The sequence below is a fragment of the Aquarana catesbeiana genome, linkage group LG05 (genome assembly GCF_042186555.1).
Source record: "Aquarana catesbeiana isolate 2022-GZ linkage group LG05, ASM4218655v1, whole genome shotgun sequence".
Lineage (NCBI taxonomy): Eukaryota > Metazoa > Chordata > Amphibia > Anura > Ranidae > Aquarana > Aquarana catesbeiana.
In genome coordinates, this window is record NC_133328.1 from 628345549 (window position 1) to 628359488 (window position 13940).

Genomic DNA, 13940 nt, shown 5'->3' on the forward strand with positions numbered 1-13940 from the left:
TAGCTTTAACAAAATAGACCACTCTAAACCTTAAAAAAAGTGTAGTTCTTAATATGGGAAAGTCTCCCCCAGTGGGGTTTTTTCGCAGCAAAATTACAATCATTAAAATTGGTTTAGAAAAGTTTGTTATTGAAAAAATAGCAACAAGACAGACACATAAACGTTTCAAATATGAGCTCTGGTCAGAGATATGTACCACCATTCAATTTCTACAGTGGTATAACTATATAACAGTACATATTATTAAGTCAAACATCTAGTATGCAAATTCTCAACGCGTTTCGACGTGCGTGGTCAAAGTCTTCCTCAGGGGATTAATTTGCTGTCAAAGAACATACAAGCATTGTTTATTTGTATTAACAACACAAATCGTCAAACAGAATCCCTTGTATTCACGAGGAGAAATTGTAAGATTGAAGTGAACTTCTTCCCTGGAGTGTGTGTGACACAAACGCATGGGATCATTGATTGACTTTTAAAGGAACCCTGGTCAGGAGATTGCCCATTTACATCCTTCATTGGTAAGTATGCTACACAATTTTACAATTTCTCCTTGTGAATACAAGGGATTCTGTTTGAAGATTCTTACTGTTAATACATATAAACAATGCTTGTATGTTCTTCGACAGTTTGGCTAAATAATATGTACTGTTGTATGGTTATACTACTGTAGAAATTGAATGGTGGTACATATCTCTGACCAGAGCTCATATTTTAAATGTTTATGTGTCTGTCTTGTTGCTATTTTTTCAATAGAAAAAACAATTTTTAAAGATTGTAATTTTGCTGCGAAAAAACCCCCACTGGGGGGAGACTTTCCCATATTGTGACCCATTTGGGGTGGCAGCAGTTGTATCACTCACATTCATGTGTCCTTCCCATGCTATAAGTGTAGTTATTATAGAGAAACTTCAAATACGGGTGTCAGGGATACAGATATTGTAACTATCAAAAGGCACTTGTAAACTGAAGGAAACTCTGAAAGGAACAGGTCCATGATTTCATTCTTATATCCATATGTTTAATGTTCATTGAAAAAAAAAAATACAAGGTGTTCTGTGAATGGCAGCTGTGCTAAGCAAGCCTCTGGGGTTGGGGGGGGGGGGGGGGGGTTACTAAAACTGGAGCAGCGCTGCACAGAAACCAATCAGCTTCCAGGTTCTACTGTCAAAGCTTAACTCAACAACCTGAAGTTAGAAGCTGATTGGCTTCCATGCACAGTTTCACCAGATTTTGTGTGTCCCCCATTTTAATAAATCTCCCCCTCTGTGTTCACCGTACAGAAGGGCAGACACTTGGACAGAGGTCATGGAAGACCACAATGGTCACTGTAGTAACACCAACTACTACAGTGACTCTTCAATTCCACGGCAGTTCCACGGGTATGGGCTAAAGTAACTATGCAAAAAAAAAAAAAAAAAACAAAACAAAAAAAAAAACAAAAAACATACCTGGAGTTCAGCTTTACGTTCTGAGTACATTGGAACTTTAAACATTTAAAAGATAAGAATGAAATCATGGAATTGTTGTTGGGGTGGAATATGGGGAGGTGAGTGCTGGAAAATTTCCTCAACCCGTAATATTCTGGTCACAGGTCTGTTCCAAAGAAAAAAAAAAAACATGACTGGGGCCTCACCTCAGTTGTGCTTTGAGTTCGGTAAACCGCGGTCTCCGGCTGGGGTCATATGCCCAGCACTTGGTCATAAGGCTGTAGAGTGTCGGGGGGCAGTTGGTTGGCATTGGTAAGCGCTCGCCGTTCTCTATCCGGCCAATCACATCATTGTTTTTCACCCCCTGGAAAGGCTTCACTCCGTACATTAAGATTTCCCACATACACACACCTGCAAATATACAAATAGAACGTTTAATCGCCCGCACAAGAGACGTCACTGCCCAGTAAAAAATAGACAGGAAAATCTGATTTTGCAGTATATATTTGTATTAAAGTATGTGTAAACCCAATCAAGAAACCTCATTAGTTCTCATTTCAAGGTATTATCAAAAGCAATTGTCTGTTCTTAAATCTGCAGCTTTCGATAAAATAATCCATCGTGCTCATGTCAAAAAGGCCCTTGTTTAGGCAGTTCCTCTTACTGGGTGACAACATTCTGAGCTTTCAATGGAGACAAGTGGCTGCTTCAAACCTCACCCACTCAGTACCTGTAAGTTAGGAGTTCACTGAATTTCTGGAAAGATCAACAAGTATTTTTCATTACACACAGCTTTTTTTTTTTTTGCAGGGATAAAACATGAGGAAATGTGTATGCATTGCTGGAATGTCTTAAATCTTTTTTTATTTTGCTCAGATATACACTTTTGTTGTTGAGGACCCTTTAACAACTTTTTCACCTGCTGCAGAGTAAAGCAGGATTCACAAAAAGGGAGCATCTGTCAACGCCCAACTTGTCTTGTCAGGGGGACATTTTTTTCCTGCTCAACCTTCTCAGTGCAGCTCCCCCCCTCATACTTACCTGAGCCCGCTACCGATCCAGCGATGTGCACGAGAGCACCGGCTCTCTCCCTTCTCATTGGCTCAGAGGCAGCAGTGGGGAGCCTCCTGCTGCTGTCAATCAAAGCCAGCAAGAACAGAGTGATTGGGGGATGGGGGGGCATAGAGTCAAGCCATGCTCTGTGTGTCTCTGGAAACTTGGTGGAGGGGGAGCCAGGAGCACCGACGGGGGACCCGAGAAGGGGAGAATTAGGGCTACTCTGTGCAAAAGCATTGCACAGAACAGGTGAGAATAACAGGTTTGGTATTTAAAAAATAAATAAATAAATAAGCATTCACTTAACTTTAATACTTAAAAGAGAAGTATGTTTTGCTTTTTTTTCGGAATTATACTTATCTAGGTGGATGCAACATGGGTCCAATGCTGCATCTGTCTCCCGGCGCCTCTGCACTGAAATGCACCGAACATTGTCGACCACTCGGTTTTCAGAGCTTTGAGAGACTGTCAGTCACAGCTCTCTGCTCATCTCCCTCCGCGCTCACTGGAGCGCTGGGCTGAGAAGGGGGCAGTGGGGTGGTCCTCTCAGGCTCTCAGTGGCTCGCTGAGAGCCTGAGACGGGTGTCAGTCCAGGCACCTGGTGGATCCAGACTCCCATTGTACGGATGACGCGGTGCCTGGACTGACATCTGTGACATCAGCAGAGAGTGGACTTAAGTCCGCACTCTGCTGACGTCAGCCGCTGAGAGCCTGAGGCGGCCACCCCCCGCCCCCTCCACAGCCCAGCGCTCCAATGAGCGCGGTGGGTAGATGAGCAGAGAGCTGTGACTGACAGTCTACAGCTCTCTGCTCACGAAGCTCTGAAAACCGAGTGGTCGGCAATGTTCGATCACTCGATTTTCAATGCAGAGGCGCCGGGGGACAGATGCAGCATAGGACCTGCATCCACCTAGGTAAGTATAATTCCAAAAAACAAAAAAGAAAACTGTACTTCTCTTTTAAGTATTATGCCGCGTACACACGACCGGACTTTCCGGCAGAAAAGGTCTGACGGAATCATTCCATCGGACATTCCGATCGTGTGTGGGCTTCATCGGACTTTACCTTTCGAAAATTCTGATGGACCTAGAAATAGAACATTTAAAATCTTTCCGACGGCATCAGTTCCTATCGGGAAAACCGCTCGTCTGTTCCGATGGACCAAAAACAACGCAAGGGGCAGCTATTGGCTACTGGCTATTGAACTTCCTTTTTCTAGCCCTGTCGTACGTCATCGCGTTCTAAATGATCAGACTTTGGTGTGATCGTGTGTAGGCAAGTCCGTGTCAGCGGAAATCCGTCGGAAAGACCGCCAGAGTCTATTCTGATGGAAAGTCCGGTCGTGCGTTTAATTCCAGTCGGCATTAAAGTTATGTAAACTTAGTTTAAAAAAAAAAAAAAAAAAAAAACCTGTTATCCTCACCTGCTCTGTGCAATGGTTTTGCACAGAGCAGCCCCAATCCTCCCCTTCTCGGGTCCCCCATCAGGGCTCCTGTCTCCACGTCCACCAAGTGTGGACAGTCTACAGCTCACGAAGCTCTAAAAAACCGAGTGGTTGGCAATGTTCGATCACTTGGTTTTCAGTGCAGAGGCACCGGGGGACAGATGCAGCATTGGCCTGGAAAGGGGTCACAGGAGTGCAAAACAAACTGCACTCCTGTGATCCATAGGAGAAACCCAGCCAAACAAGCTCAGGCTGGACTTCTCCTTTAACTATAAAACTAAAGAATTGTAAAAAAATGGTATGGTAATGGATGCACTTTAAGGCCTGATTCACACCTATGCATTTTTAGTGCTTTTTGCGTTTTGCAGATTTGCAATACAGAACGTGTTCCATAGGAAACCATGTTAAATGGACTGTAGTGCAAATCTACAAAATGTAAAAAGTACTAAAAATGCATAGGTGTGACAGTGAATCAGGCCTAAACACTGGTGCCCCAGCTCTCCCCTACTGAGCCTTGGCTCCAATCAGACATCTGCATTCATTGATTCTGATACAGGTAAAGAAAATCATGGCTGACCCCCAGACTGGAACAGAAAACATCATTTTTTTTTTAATTAGCACTAAATAAGAAAATGGATTGTAAAACAATCATATCGTTTACATGAACAAAGCTGGAATGGCTCCCTTTAAATCCCAGCGATGCTGCCAACAGACTGAAACTTCTAATGAAGTGGAGTAAAGAGACGATTACTCTCCGACTTTCTCCATAAAAGGCCATATCTGGTGATTTCATGTAGAGAAATGTTCTGTAAACAAAGCAGGGGATTATTGTGACCTCTTAACTGAATTATTTCTGAAGTTGGCACCTTCTGAGTTTATGTGAATGTGAAGATGGTTTACATTTCCTGGAGAAAACCTACAATGCGGCAATTCCTAACAAACCATCGATCATATGGGCCATGTGGGGGTATGTGAGCTGGAGAAATTCCCCGGCATTATCATCCCCTGTTGACAGCAAGTAATAATTCTGTATTAAACCAGACCTATAACAAAGGGAGACCCCTTCGCTCCCCTGTCCCTTTTAGCATGGAACACAGAAGAAGCCCAATAATACTTACCTGGGCTACAGAAGGAGGAGGAGGAGCTTCTGGGAGCACATCATCAAACACACAGGAATTCTGTCACATGAACAAATGCTTTGGCGGTGGGTGACATTACTGCCAGTGGTGCCTCTCAATGGTATTTTAAGGTACTGCGACCAGTTGTGACAAAGTAGATGTAAACCCTAGGACCCCTTTCACACTGGGGCGCTTTGCAGGCGCTACAACGCTAAAAATAGCACCTGCAAAGTGCCCTGAAAGAGCCTCTCCTGTCTCTCCAATGTGAAAGCCCCGAGGGCTTTCACACTGGAGCAGTGCGCTGGCAGGACGCTAGAAAAAGTCCTGCTAGCAGCATCTTTGGAGCGGTGAAGGAGCGGTGTTATACACCGCTCCTGCCCATTGAAATCAATGGGCAGCGCGGCTAAACGGCAGCAGCGCTTTGCGGGTGGTTTTAACCCTTTCGCGGCTGGTTTTAACCCCCTCTTGGCCGCTAGCGGGAGGGGGGGTAAAAGCGCCCCGCTAGCGGCCGAATAGCGCAGCGAAATTGACGGTAAAGCACCGCTAAAAATAGCGGCGATTTACCGCCGACGCACCCACCGCCCCAGTGTGAAAGGGGCCTGAGTGAGATTTTAGGGGTTGATTTACTAATGGCATATAAACTGTGCACTCTTCAAGTGAAGTTGCTCCAGAGCTTTGTAATTTTTTTTTTTTAATTTCAGGTACTTATATAGCGCTGTCAATTTACGCAGTGCTTTACATATAAATTGTAAATGTACATCAGTCCCTGCCCTTAAGGAGCTTACAATCTAAGGTCCCTATCCATCCATATTAGGGCCAATTTAGACAGGGTCCAATTAACCTACAGCATGTCTTTGGAGTGTGAGAGGAAACCCACGCAGGCACAGGCAGAACATGCAAACTTTAGGCAAGTAGTGTCGTAGCTGGGTTTCAAACCAGCGATCCTTTTGCTGCTAGGCGAAAATGATAACCACTACACCACTGTGCTGTAAATGAGCAGAAACTCTGCCGACTTCCATCATCCAATCATGTGCAAGCAAAAAAATTCTGTTTTTTTTTTTCTTTTCCTTGCACGTGATTGGGTATTCTTTGCAAAGTGAAGCTTTACCTCATTTACTAAGCTTTGGAGCAACTGCCCTTGCAGCGTGCAACTGCACTTTGTAAAGTGCAAAGTCTATTTGTCTTTAGTAAATCCCCTTAAGTTTGCTAAAGCTCCTTGTATAAACTATTTCTTTATTTTTGCATCAAATTTTTGCTAATCTCCTGCAGCCCCATCCCAGCGACTTCATTTCTACATACACTCTAGCAATGGCTGCAAAGAATTCAACAGGGCAGATTTTCTAATGGCGACAACAATGGCTGCCTTGCTATGACCTCCTGTAGTCTCCATTGTAAGTACATGTATGAAATTAGGTGGAGTGCCAGACCTAAAAGGTGCGATCTTCAGTATTAAGAGGCTGCTCTCATATCATATGGGATATCCCTATTGGAAGCAGTTAAAAAAAAAATGTAAAAGAATGAGAGTGCCCATAGACTGGTGTGGGTGCAGTGTGCTAGTGCGGGGTTAAAGCAGGGGTCTCAAACGGACGGCCCTCCAGCTGTTTTGCGAAACTTCAAGTCCCATCATGCCTCTGCCTGTGGGAGTCATGCTTGTAACTGTCAGCCTTGCAATGCCTCATGGGACTTGTAGTTTTGCAACAGCTGGAGGGCCAACAGTATAAGACTCCTGGGTTTTAAAGCAAGCAGTGGGGAGGCGATTCAACGCCTCCTAGCCACCTGTCAAATGCTCTCTGGAGAGAGATCTGAACACAGATCACCCTTCAGTGAGCAAAGCTTGTGTGAATGAGTCCTTAGCGGATGGAGGATAACAGCCACAGACAGATGGAGATGTGTGCAGACCAAAGTTAGTGTGAACAAGCCTTTCATGTTGGACTCCAAAAAGACACAAACTTAATGCATTTTGACGATTATGGCTTACAGCTAGTTAAATCCCCAAATTCAGTATATCAGTATATCTTTTTACTGCTTCAGATCCGTGCTATAGCCGAATGACAGCTACAGTGCGGATCTGCTTTGCCGGGAGTACGTCTATTGACGTCCTCCCCTTTGCAGCCTTGCCCAGTGACATTTACACAGTAATCAGTGCATTTTTATAGCACTGATCTCTGTATAAATGGCAAAAATGTGTCAAAAGTGTCTGCCATAATGTTGCAGTCCCAATAAAAATCGCAGATCGCCGCCATTACTAGTAAAAAAAAAAAAAATAATAAAAATGCCATAAATCTATCCCCTACTTTGTAGACGCTATAATATTTGCGCAAACCAATCAGTATACGCTTTTTATTACCAAAAATATGTAGAAGAATACATATCGGCCTAAACTGAGGAAAAAATTAGCTTTTTTAAAAAAAAATTGGGGCTATTTATTACAGCCAAAAGTACAAAATATTGTGTTTATTTCAAAATTGATGCTCATTTTTTTGTTTATAGCGCAAAAAATAAAAACCTCAGAGACAATCAAATAGCACCAAAAGAAAGCTCTATTTGTGGGGGAAAAAAAAGGACGCCAATTTTGTTTGGGTGCAACGTCGCACGACTGCGCCATTGTCAGTTAAAGCGATTCAGTGCCTTACCGCAAAAAATGGCCTGGTCATTGAGCAGCCAATTCTTCCGGGGCTGAAGTGGTTAAAGGGGTTGTAAACCCTTGAGGTTTTTCACCTTAATACATTCTATGCATTAAGGTGAAAAACCTTCTGTAGTGCAGCAACCCTCCAGACCCCCTCTTTTATTTACCTGAACCCAATTGTTCCATTGACCGGGACAGCAGCTCCAGCCACTGTCTCGGGTCCTCTTTGGATAGATTGGTAGCGGCATAGCCATTGGCTCACACTGCTGTCAATCAAATCCAGTGACACGGGAGTCGGGGGGGAGGGCCAAGTCCTGCCATCTGTGTCCATGGATGTCCCCTTGGAATGTGGGTCTCCGAGGGGGCACTTGATGCAGGAAGGAGCAAGGAGCGCCACTGGGGGACCCCAAAAGAGGGGGATTGGGTCCACTCTGTGAAAAACCCTTGCACAGAGGAGGCAAGTATAACATGTTTGTTATTTATTTTTATTTTTTTTATTAACGAACCTTTACAACCTCTTCGTAGCAGCTAATTAATCTACCATTTGATTCTGCACCTGCATAGTTTTGGGGCCAATACCATTTGGCAGATCCAACTTCAGGACAACAATTTCTTTAGCTTTCTGTATGGGTGGCATACTGAGTACTGCTGTAAGAGGGGCATTCCTTTCACTGGCCAACAATATAAAGGGGCATTTTTCCCGCTGCCCCACAATGAACTGGTTTCAGGAGGGGTACGTAATATCTAAAAATTATTTCAAGGGTTCCTCTGGGTTAAAAAGGTTGAGAAAAGCCGTTCTAGAAACCAGAAATCCAGGTAGTTCCATCATGGAAACAGACTTCACATTGCATTGGCCCCTTTCATTTTCCCAAGGCTTCCTACTAGTTTGTGAGACAGTCATATTACAGCAACTCTGGTTTGGGGTTTTTTATGGTTGATCCAGAATAAACAAAATGTTTTACATTCTGGGTCTACAAGTTTATTGTCTCCATCCAAACCTTCTTATTTTTTGACTGCAAATAACCCTAAGAATAAGGACTCGAGGCTAAATGCCACTAAAGGTTTTTTAAAGGCTGACAGGAGCCACCAGCCTTACGCTGATAAGACATAAAAAGCCAAAATTTATTGATAGTGCAGCAATTACCAGCTCTGTAGAGAACTTTAAATTGAGAGAAGATAGGCCACAGATTGTAGAGTTTGGCTGGAGGAGAGTAGAGTATGGCTGGACCCTCATAATTAAAGCAGTGCCATCCCCTCCCATATTACATTTACACTCAGGGTTGCAGGAGGAATAATTAAAGGATAACTTTACTAAAGGTGAAGATGTCCTTTAATAGAGAAACACGGATATAGTTTTATTTCAAGAACAAAGGTTGGGGGGGGGGGGGGGGGGGGTTTAACAAAGCTTCCTGCAACATTATAACTGGCAAACGCAGGGTTAACAGCCTTCCTGCACCCTTTCACTATCAGTCCAGCAGGGGAGGGTGGTGTAGGCAGAGTAAGTCAGAACCAGCAGCTTCAGTTCTCCTGCTCCCTATGTTGTGTCAGGTGCATAGAAAACAGATATATAAACAGATGGCATTCACCCCAACTTATACCTAACGTTTTAGGTTGGGGTGGTTGCTATCTATTTGTACTGTTGGTTAATTGGTGAGGGGACGCACGGGATACCTTCAGCTGCCATTGTGCCCTTGCTGGGTGTCCCGTGCGATCCTGTACCTTTAAAAAAACCACTTCAGCCCCGGAAGATTTGGCTGATCAATGACCAGGCAATTTTTTGCGATGCGGCACTGCGTCGCTTTAACTGACAATTGCGCAGGTCGTGCAACGCTGTACCCAAACAAAATTGAAGTAATTTTTTCCCCCACAAATAGAGCTTTCTTTTGGTGGTATTTGATCACCTCTGTTGGTTTTTATTTTTTGCGCTATAAAAAAAAGAAGAGCAACAATAAAAAAATAAAAAAAATAAATAAAAAAAAACAAAAAAAACAAACAAAACAAAAAAAAAAAAAAAAAAAACAATATCATTTACTTTTTGCTCAGTTTAGGCCGATATGTATTCTTCCACATATATTTGGTATTAAAATCGCAATAAGCGTATATTGATTGGTTTGCGCAAAAGTTATAGCGTCTACAAAATAGAGGATAGATTGATGCCATTTTTATTATTTTTTTTTTTTTACTAGTAATGGCGGGGATCTGCAATTTTTATCGGGACTGCGGTATTGCGGCGGACAGATCGGACACATTTTTGGGACCATTGACAATTATACAGCGATCAGTGCTGTAAAAATGCACCAATTACTGTATAAATGTCACTGGCAGGGAAGGGGTTAACACTAGGGGACGATCAAGGGGTTAACTGTGTTCCCTATGTGCGTTCTAACTGTAGGGGGGATGGGACTGTCTAGGAGGAGAGAGAGATCTGTGTTCATACATAATATGAACACACGATCTGTCTCTACTCCCCTGAAAGAATCTGGGATCTGTGTGTTTACACGAGCGATTGCGGGAGTCCGGCAGTCATCGCGCCCGCCGGGCACTCGCATCGGCTCCAGGCACATATCCTGCGGGCGCGCCCCTAGTGGCCAAAAGGCGAAGCGACATAAGGCAACGTTGTTTCACTGAGCCGTGCCATTCTGCCGCAGTAAAACTGCGGCGGCTGGTCGGCAAGCAGTTAAGGAGGGGTGGGCTCCCTCCAAGCATACCTGCCCTTAATCTATCCTACTGCTATATGTGCTCTGACTTGGGAGACACTCAAAATTATAGAGCTAGGACAGCAGATAATACTGGGGTGCTGTGATGTGGCCACTGCAGCTTACGCATATATTTGTAAATGTGTGCAAACAAAACCCCTTGTTTTTAATGTGAACGGTTAGACAGGACAATTCGGTTTTGTTGCAGGCTGGCTGGTAAAGTGAGCTGGGAATTTTTGTTTGTTTTTGATGTGTATAGAAAACAGAGCAGATCATCAGAATGGTCTCCATTTTCTCCGTTTGGAAGAGCGGCGCAGGCTTTGCACTTGCACCACTCTTTGTGAATACCCTCCCATTGTCTCTTTAAACTGTTGAGAAGAAAGGGAGTTTCTTATTAAAAAAAATGCTTTGCAAGTGTATTAGCATTCATGCAAAAGGGACAATACCCTCGAGAATGTTTTTAATATGTGTGAAATGTTATTTCCAGCTACAAAAGGGGAACTATACTACTATCTCAATCCACATGAACTATTTCTAATCCTTATACGGCTAGAATTAGTAAATAGATAGGAAGGCATACTAAATTACTTGTTTTGACTTTTTTTTTTTTTTTTTTACATTTCTTCAGTTGCTTTCTGGCCTAGGCCAAAATGATGTCATACATCCCAGGAGTCACCATGGGCATTTTTTTTTCCTTTCATGGAGGATGGGCTTTCCCAGCTAAGCACACCCTCCTGCCTGAGCTAAGGGCAGATGAGTTGCAAAAGCAAATGCTACATGAATTATCGCCCACTTATTCAAGATGGAAAGAGCTAGAAATGCTGGGGGGGGGGGGGGTTCCACAATGATTTCTCAACAAAACAAAAAGCATGGAGACACGAATGAATGGATGGATGAATGAGTTTGCTTTGAATATTAAAAATGAACTAAGCTCAATTACACAGCTGCCTAATATATGTAATCCTTTGCACTGTCTCTTCGGATATATTGATGATGATACTCTCTCTAACTGTACTAAGCTTTTTCTGAATTATGCCAAAAAATTCATAGCTATCCATTGGAAATCACTTGCTCCCTCTACTGTGCCTTCATGAATTAGCTTAGTTAACCAAGCTATTCCACTATACGGGTTGCCCTTTGAGGCCAGGGGATTCCCCAAGAAATTTCATACAATTGGGGACCCATGAGTGTCTTCTGAACTGTTACAACTATTGCTCCAGATTAGACATATAGGCCAGGCAGGGCCGGGACAAGGGGTGGGCAGCTGCCCTGGGTACTGTGGTATCATGTGAGGTGAGGTGGGGGGTGAGAGAGATTTGTACTTGTAGGGGGGGATTTATGCTTCGGGGATAAGCATGCAGATTAGTGCTTAGTGTTGATTTTTGCTGACACATATTTCTCATACATCTTGTTGGGGGGAGGGGGGTGTTCAGTTTGCCATGTTCGCCCTGAGCTCAAGGTGACCTTGTCCCGACATTGAGGCCAGGATGCAGGTAGTTTACTTGCTCATGATACACAGGGGTAGATTTACTAAAACTGGAGAGTGCAAAATCTGGTGCAGCTGTGCATGGGAGCCAATCAGCTTCTAACTTCAGCGTTCTCAATTAAAGTGGAGTTCTGCTGTTTTTTTTGTTTTTTTTTTTTTAAGTCAGCAGCTACAAATACTGCAGCTGCTGACTTTTAAAATAAGGACACTTACCTGTCCAGGGCGCCTGAGATGTCGGCACCCGAAGCCAATCTATCGTTTGGCTCTCGGGTGCTGCCGCCACCATCTTCGGTAAGAGGCTTCACTTCCTGGTTCCCTCCTGCGCATGCACGACTTGCGCTGCGCATTTCCACTGGTCCCTGCTGTCTCCTGGGACCTGTGTGTCTCCCAGAAGACAGCAGGGGGTGGGGGCGAAGTGGCGCAGATACCCGCGGGTATCAATGCCCGGAAGTGGGAGCAATGACCTGTATTAGACGGGTATCTGCTCCCCCCTCCCCTCTGAAAGGTGCCAAATGTGACACCGGAGGGGGGGAGGATTCCGAAAAGTGGAAGTTACATTTTTGTGTGGAACTCCCCTTTAAGCTTTAAAAAAAAAAAACCTGGAAGCTGATTGGTTTCTATACAGAGCTACACCAGATTTTGCAGTTTTCTCCAGTTGTACTAAAACAACTCTACAGTGTCTATAGGAAAAGCCCATTTTTTCCTGCCCTGTTTACTACTATTACTTATTTTTTGTGATCTCATATGTATGGTCTTCAACTGCACATGTAACCTGCACTTGTATGCTTTCTGATTGATGACTGTATGCTGTATGGACATTTTACTGTTTTTTCGTTTTTGTTTACTATGTTATTTTGCTTATATGTGTGAGAGGAGTTTGTTCTGCTCTCTGTAATTTTATTTTGTACTCAATAAAGCTACCTTTAAAAAAAAAGAAAAACAGCGTTTTCGGTTTGTGGTGCTCAGATACAGTTAAGTTCCACTTTAGTTATCTTTCTCTGAGTAAATGCAACATTCACTTGGCAAATATTTGATCATACTGACCAAATATTCTTAGAATAGGTTTCATTCAACAATGAAATCCATACAGTAACATGTATAATAGTTGATACATTGTAACTGTAATTAGAATATAAGTATTATACAGATTACTTTATGGATTTCATTGACTAATCTAAGCACTACTGAAAGAAACATTCTAAGAATATTTGATCAGTAGAGAATATTTCTTAGGAGCCACCAGTTTTTCCCCATTCGTATAGCAGCCACAGCTTTATACACTGAGAAAAATCCCTAAAATTACTGAGGAAATGCTGGCAAATGATTAGTCGGTGTGCTGCCCTCTCCCGCTCACTGTTCCTGAAGGCAGCGCACCACCTACAGTGCATATATGTTCCACTGGCTGTGCAAGTCTTGCAATGATTTATCTCAAACAAAAACACAAGAATAAATGTATACCTGATGTTACAGGGACAAAATGAAGTGCATATTTCACAGCCAAAGAGGAAAATAAAACAAATCTGACTCACCAAACATCCACACATCACTGGCAGAAGTAAAGCGTCGGAAATTAATGGACTCAGGAGCCATCCACTTAATAGGCAATTTACCTTTGGAAGCTGTACGGATGGAGAAAAGCTTCAGATTAATCTCTGCATAAAACTGGTTACAATCATTCATTTTAGATTCTGAAACAATTTACAAGCCCTGAGATTCTGATGAAGACTGAATAAAAGTGTTTTTTTTTTTTTTGCATACATATTAATCAGTTCCCCTTCCCTGGCCTTTCCATGTAACCTGCAATTAAAATACATTTAAAGCAGAGCTAAGCTGTGATACTTACCTTATCCTTCAACAGCGTGACGTCCCTCGCTGGCATCTTTTACTACGCTTCTTCCAGGTGCTGGGCTGCAACAGTCTTCATTGGCGGGGACGTCAGCACACGCAGCCAGAGTGAAGAACCTTGTGTGTGCATGGAAGGAGCGTGCCGCCATTTGTGCTGGGGTAGTGGCAGCGTGCGGAGAGTTGTTTAACAACCAATCCAGTTCCCCTGTTGAAGTCACGCGCCGTGATGTAACGCGTAG

The 13940-nt window shown here is 43.4% G+C and overlaps 1 protein-coding gene across 1 annotated transcript in view; it reads right to left on the reverse strand.

The window, feature by feature from the left end:
• PTK2 (protein tyrosine kinase 2) overlaps window positions 1-13940 on the reverse strand; it is a gene marked incomplete in the record, with an annotated part of 322618 nt that overhangs the window by 96727 nt on the left and 211951 nt on the right. The window contains 2 exon segments of the mRNA XM_073632301.1: window positions 1637-1841; window positions 13386-13475. Coding sequence (XP_073488402.1) covers window positions 1637-1841; window positions 13386-13475 — 295 coding nt within the window.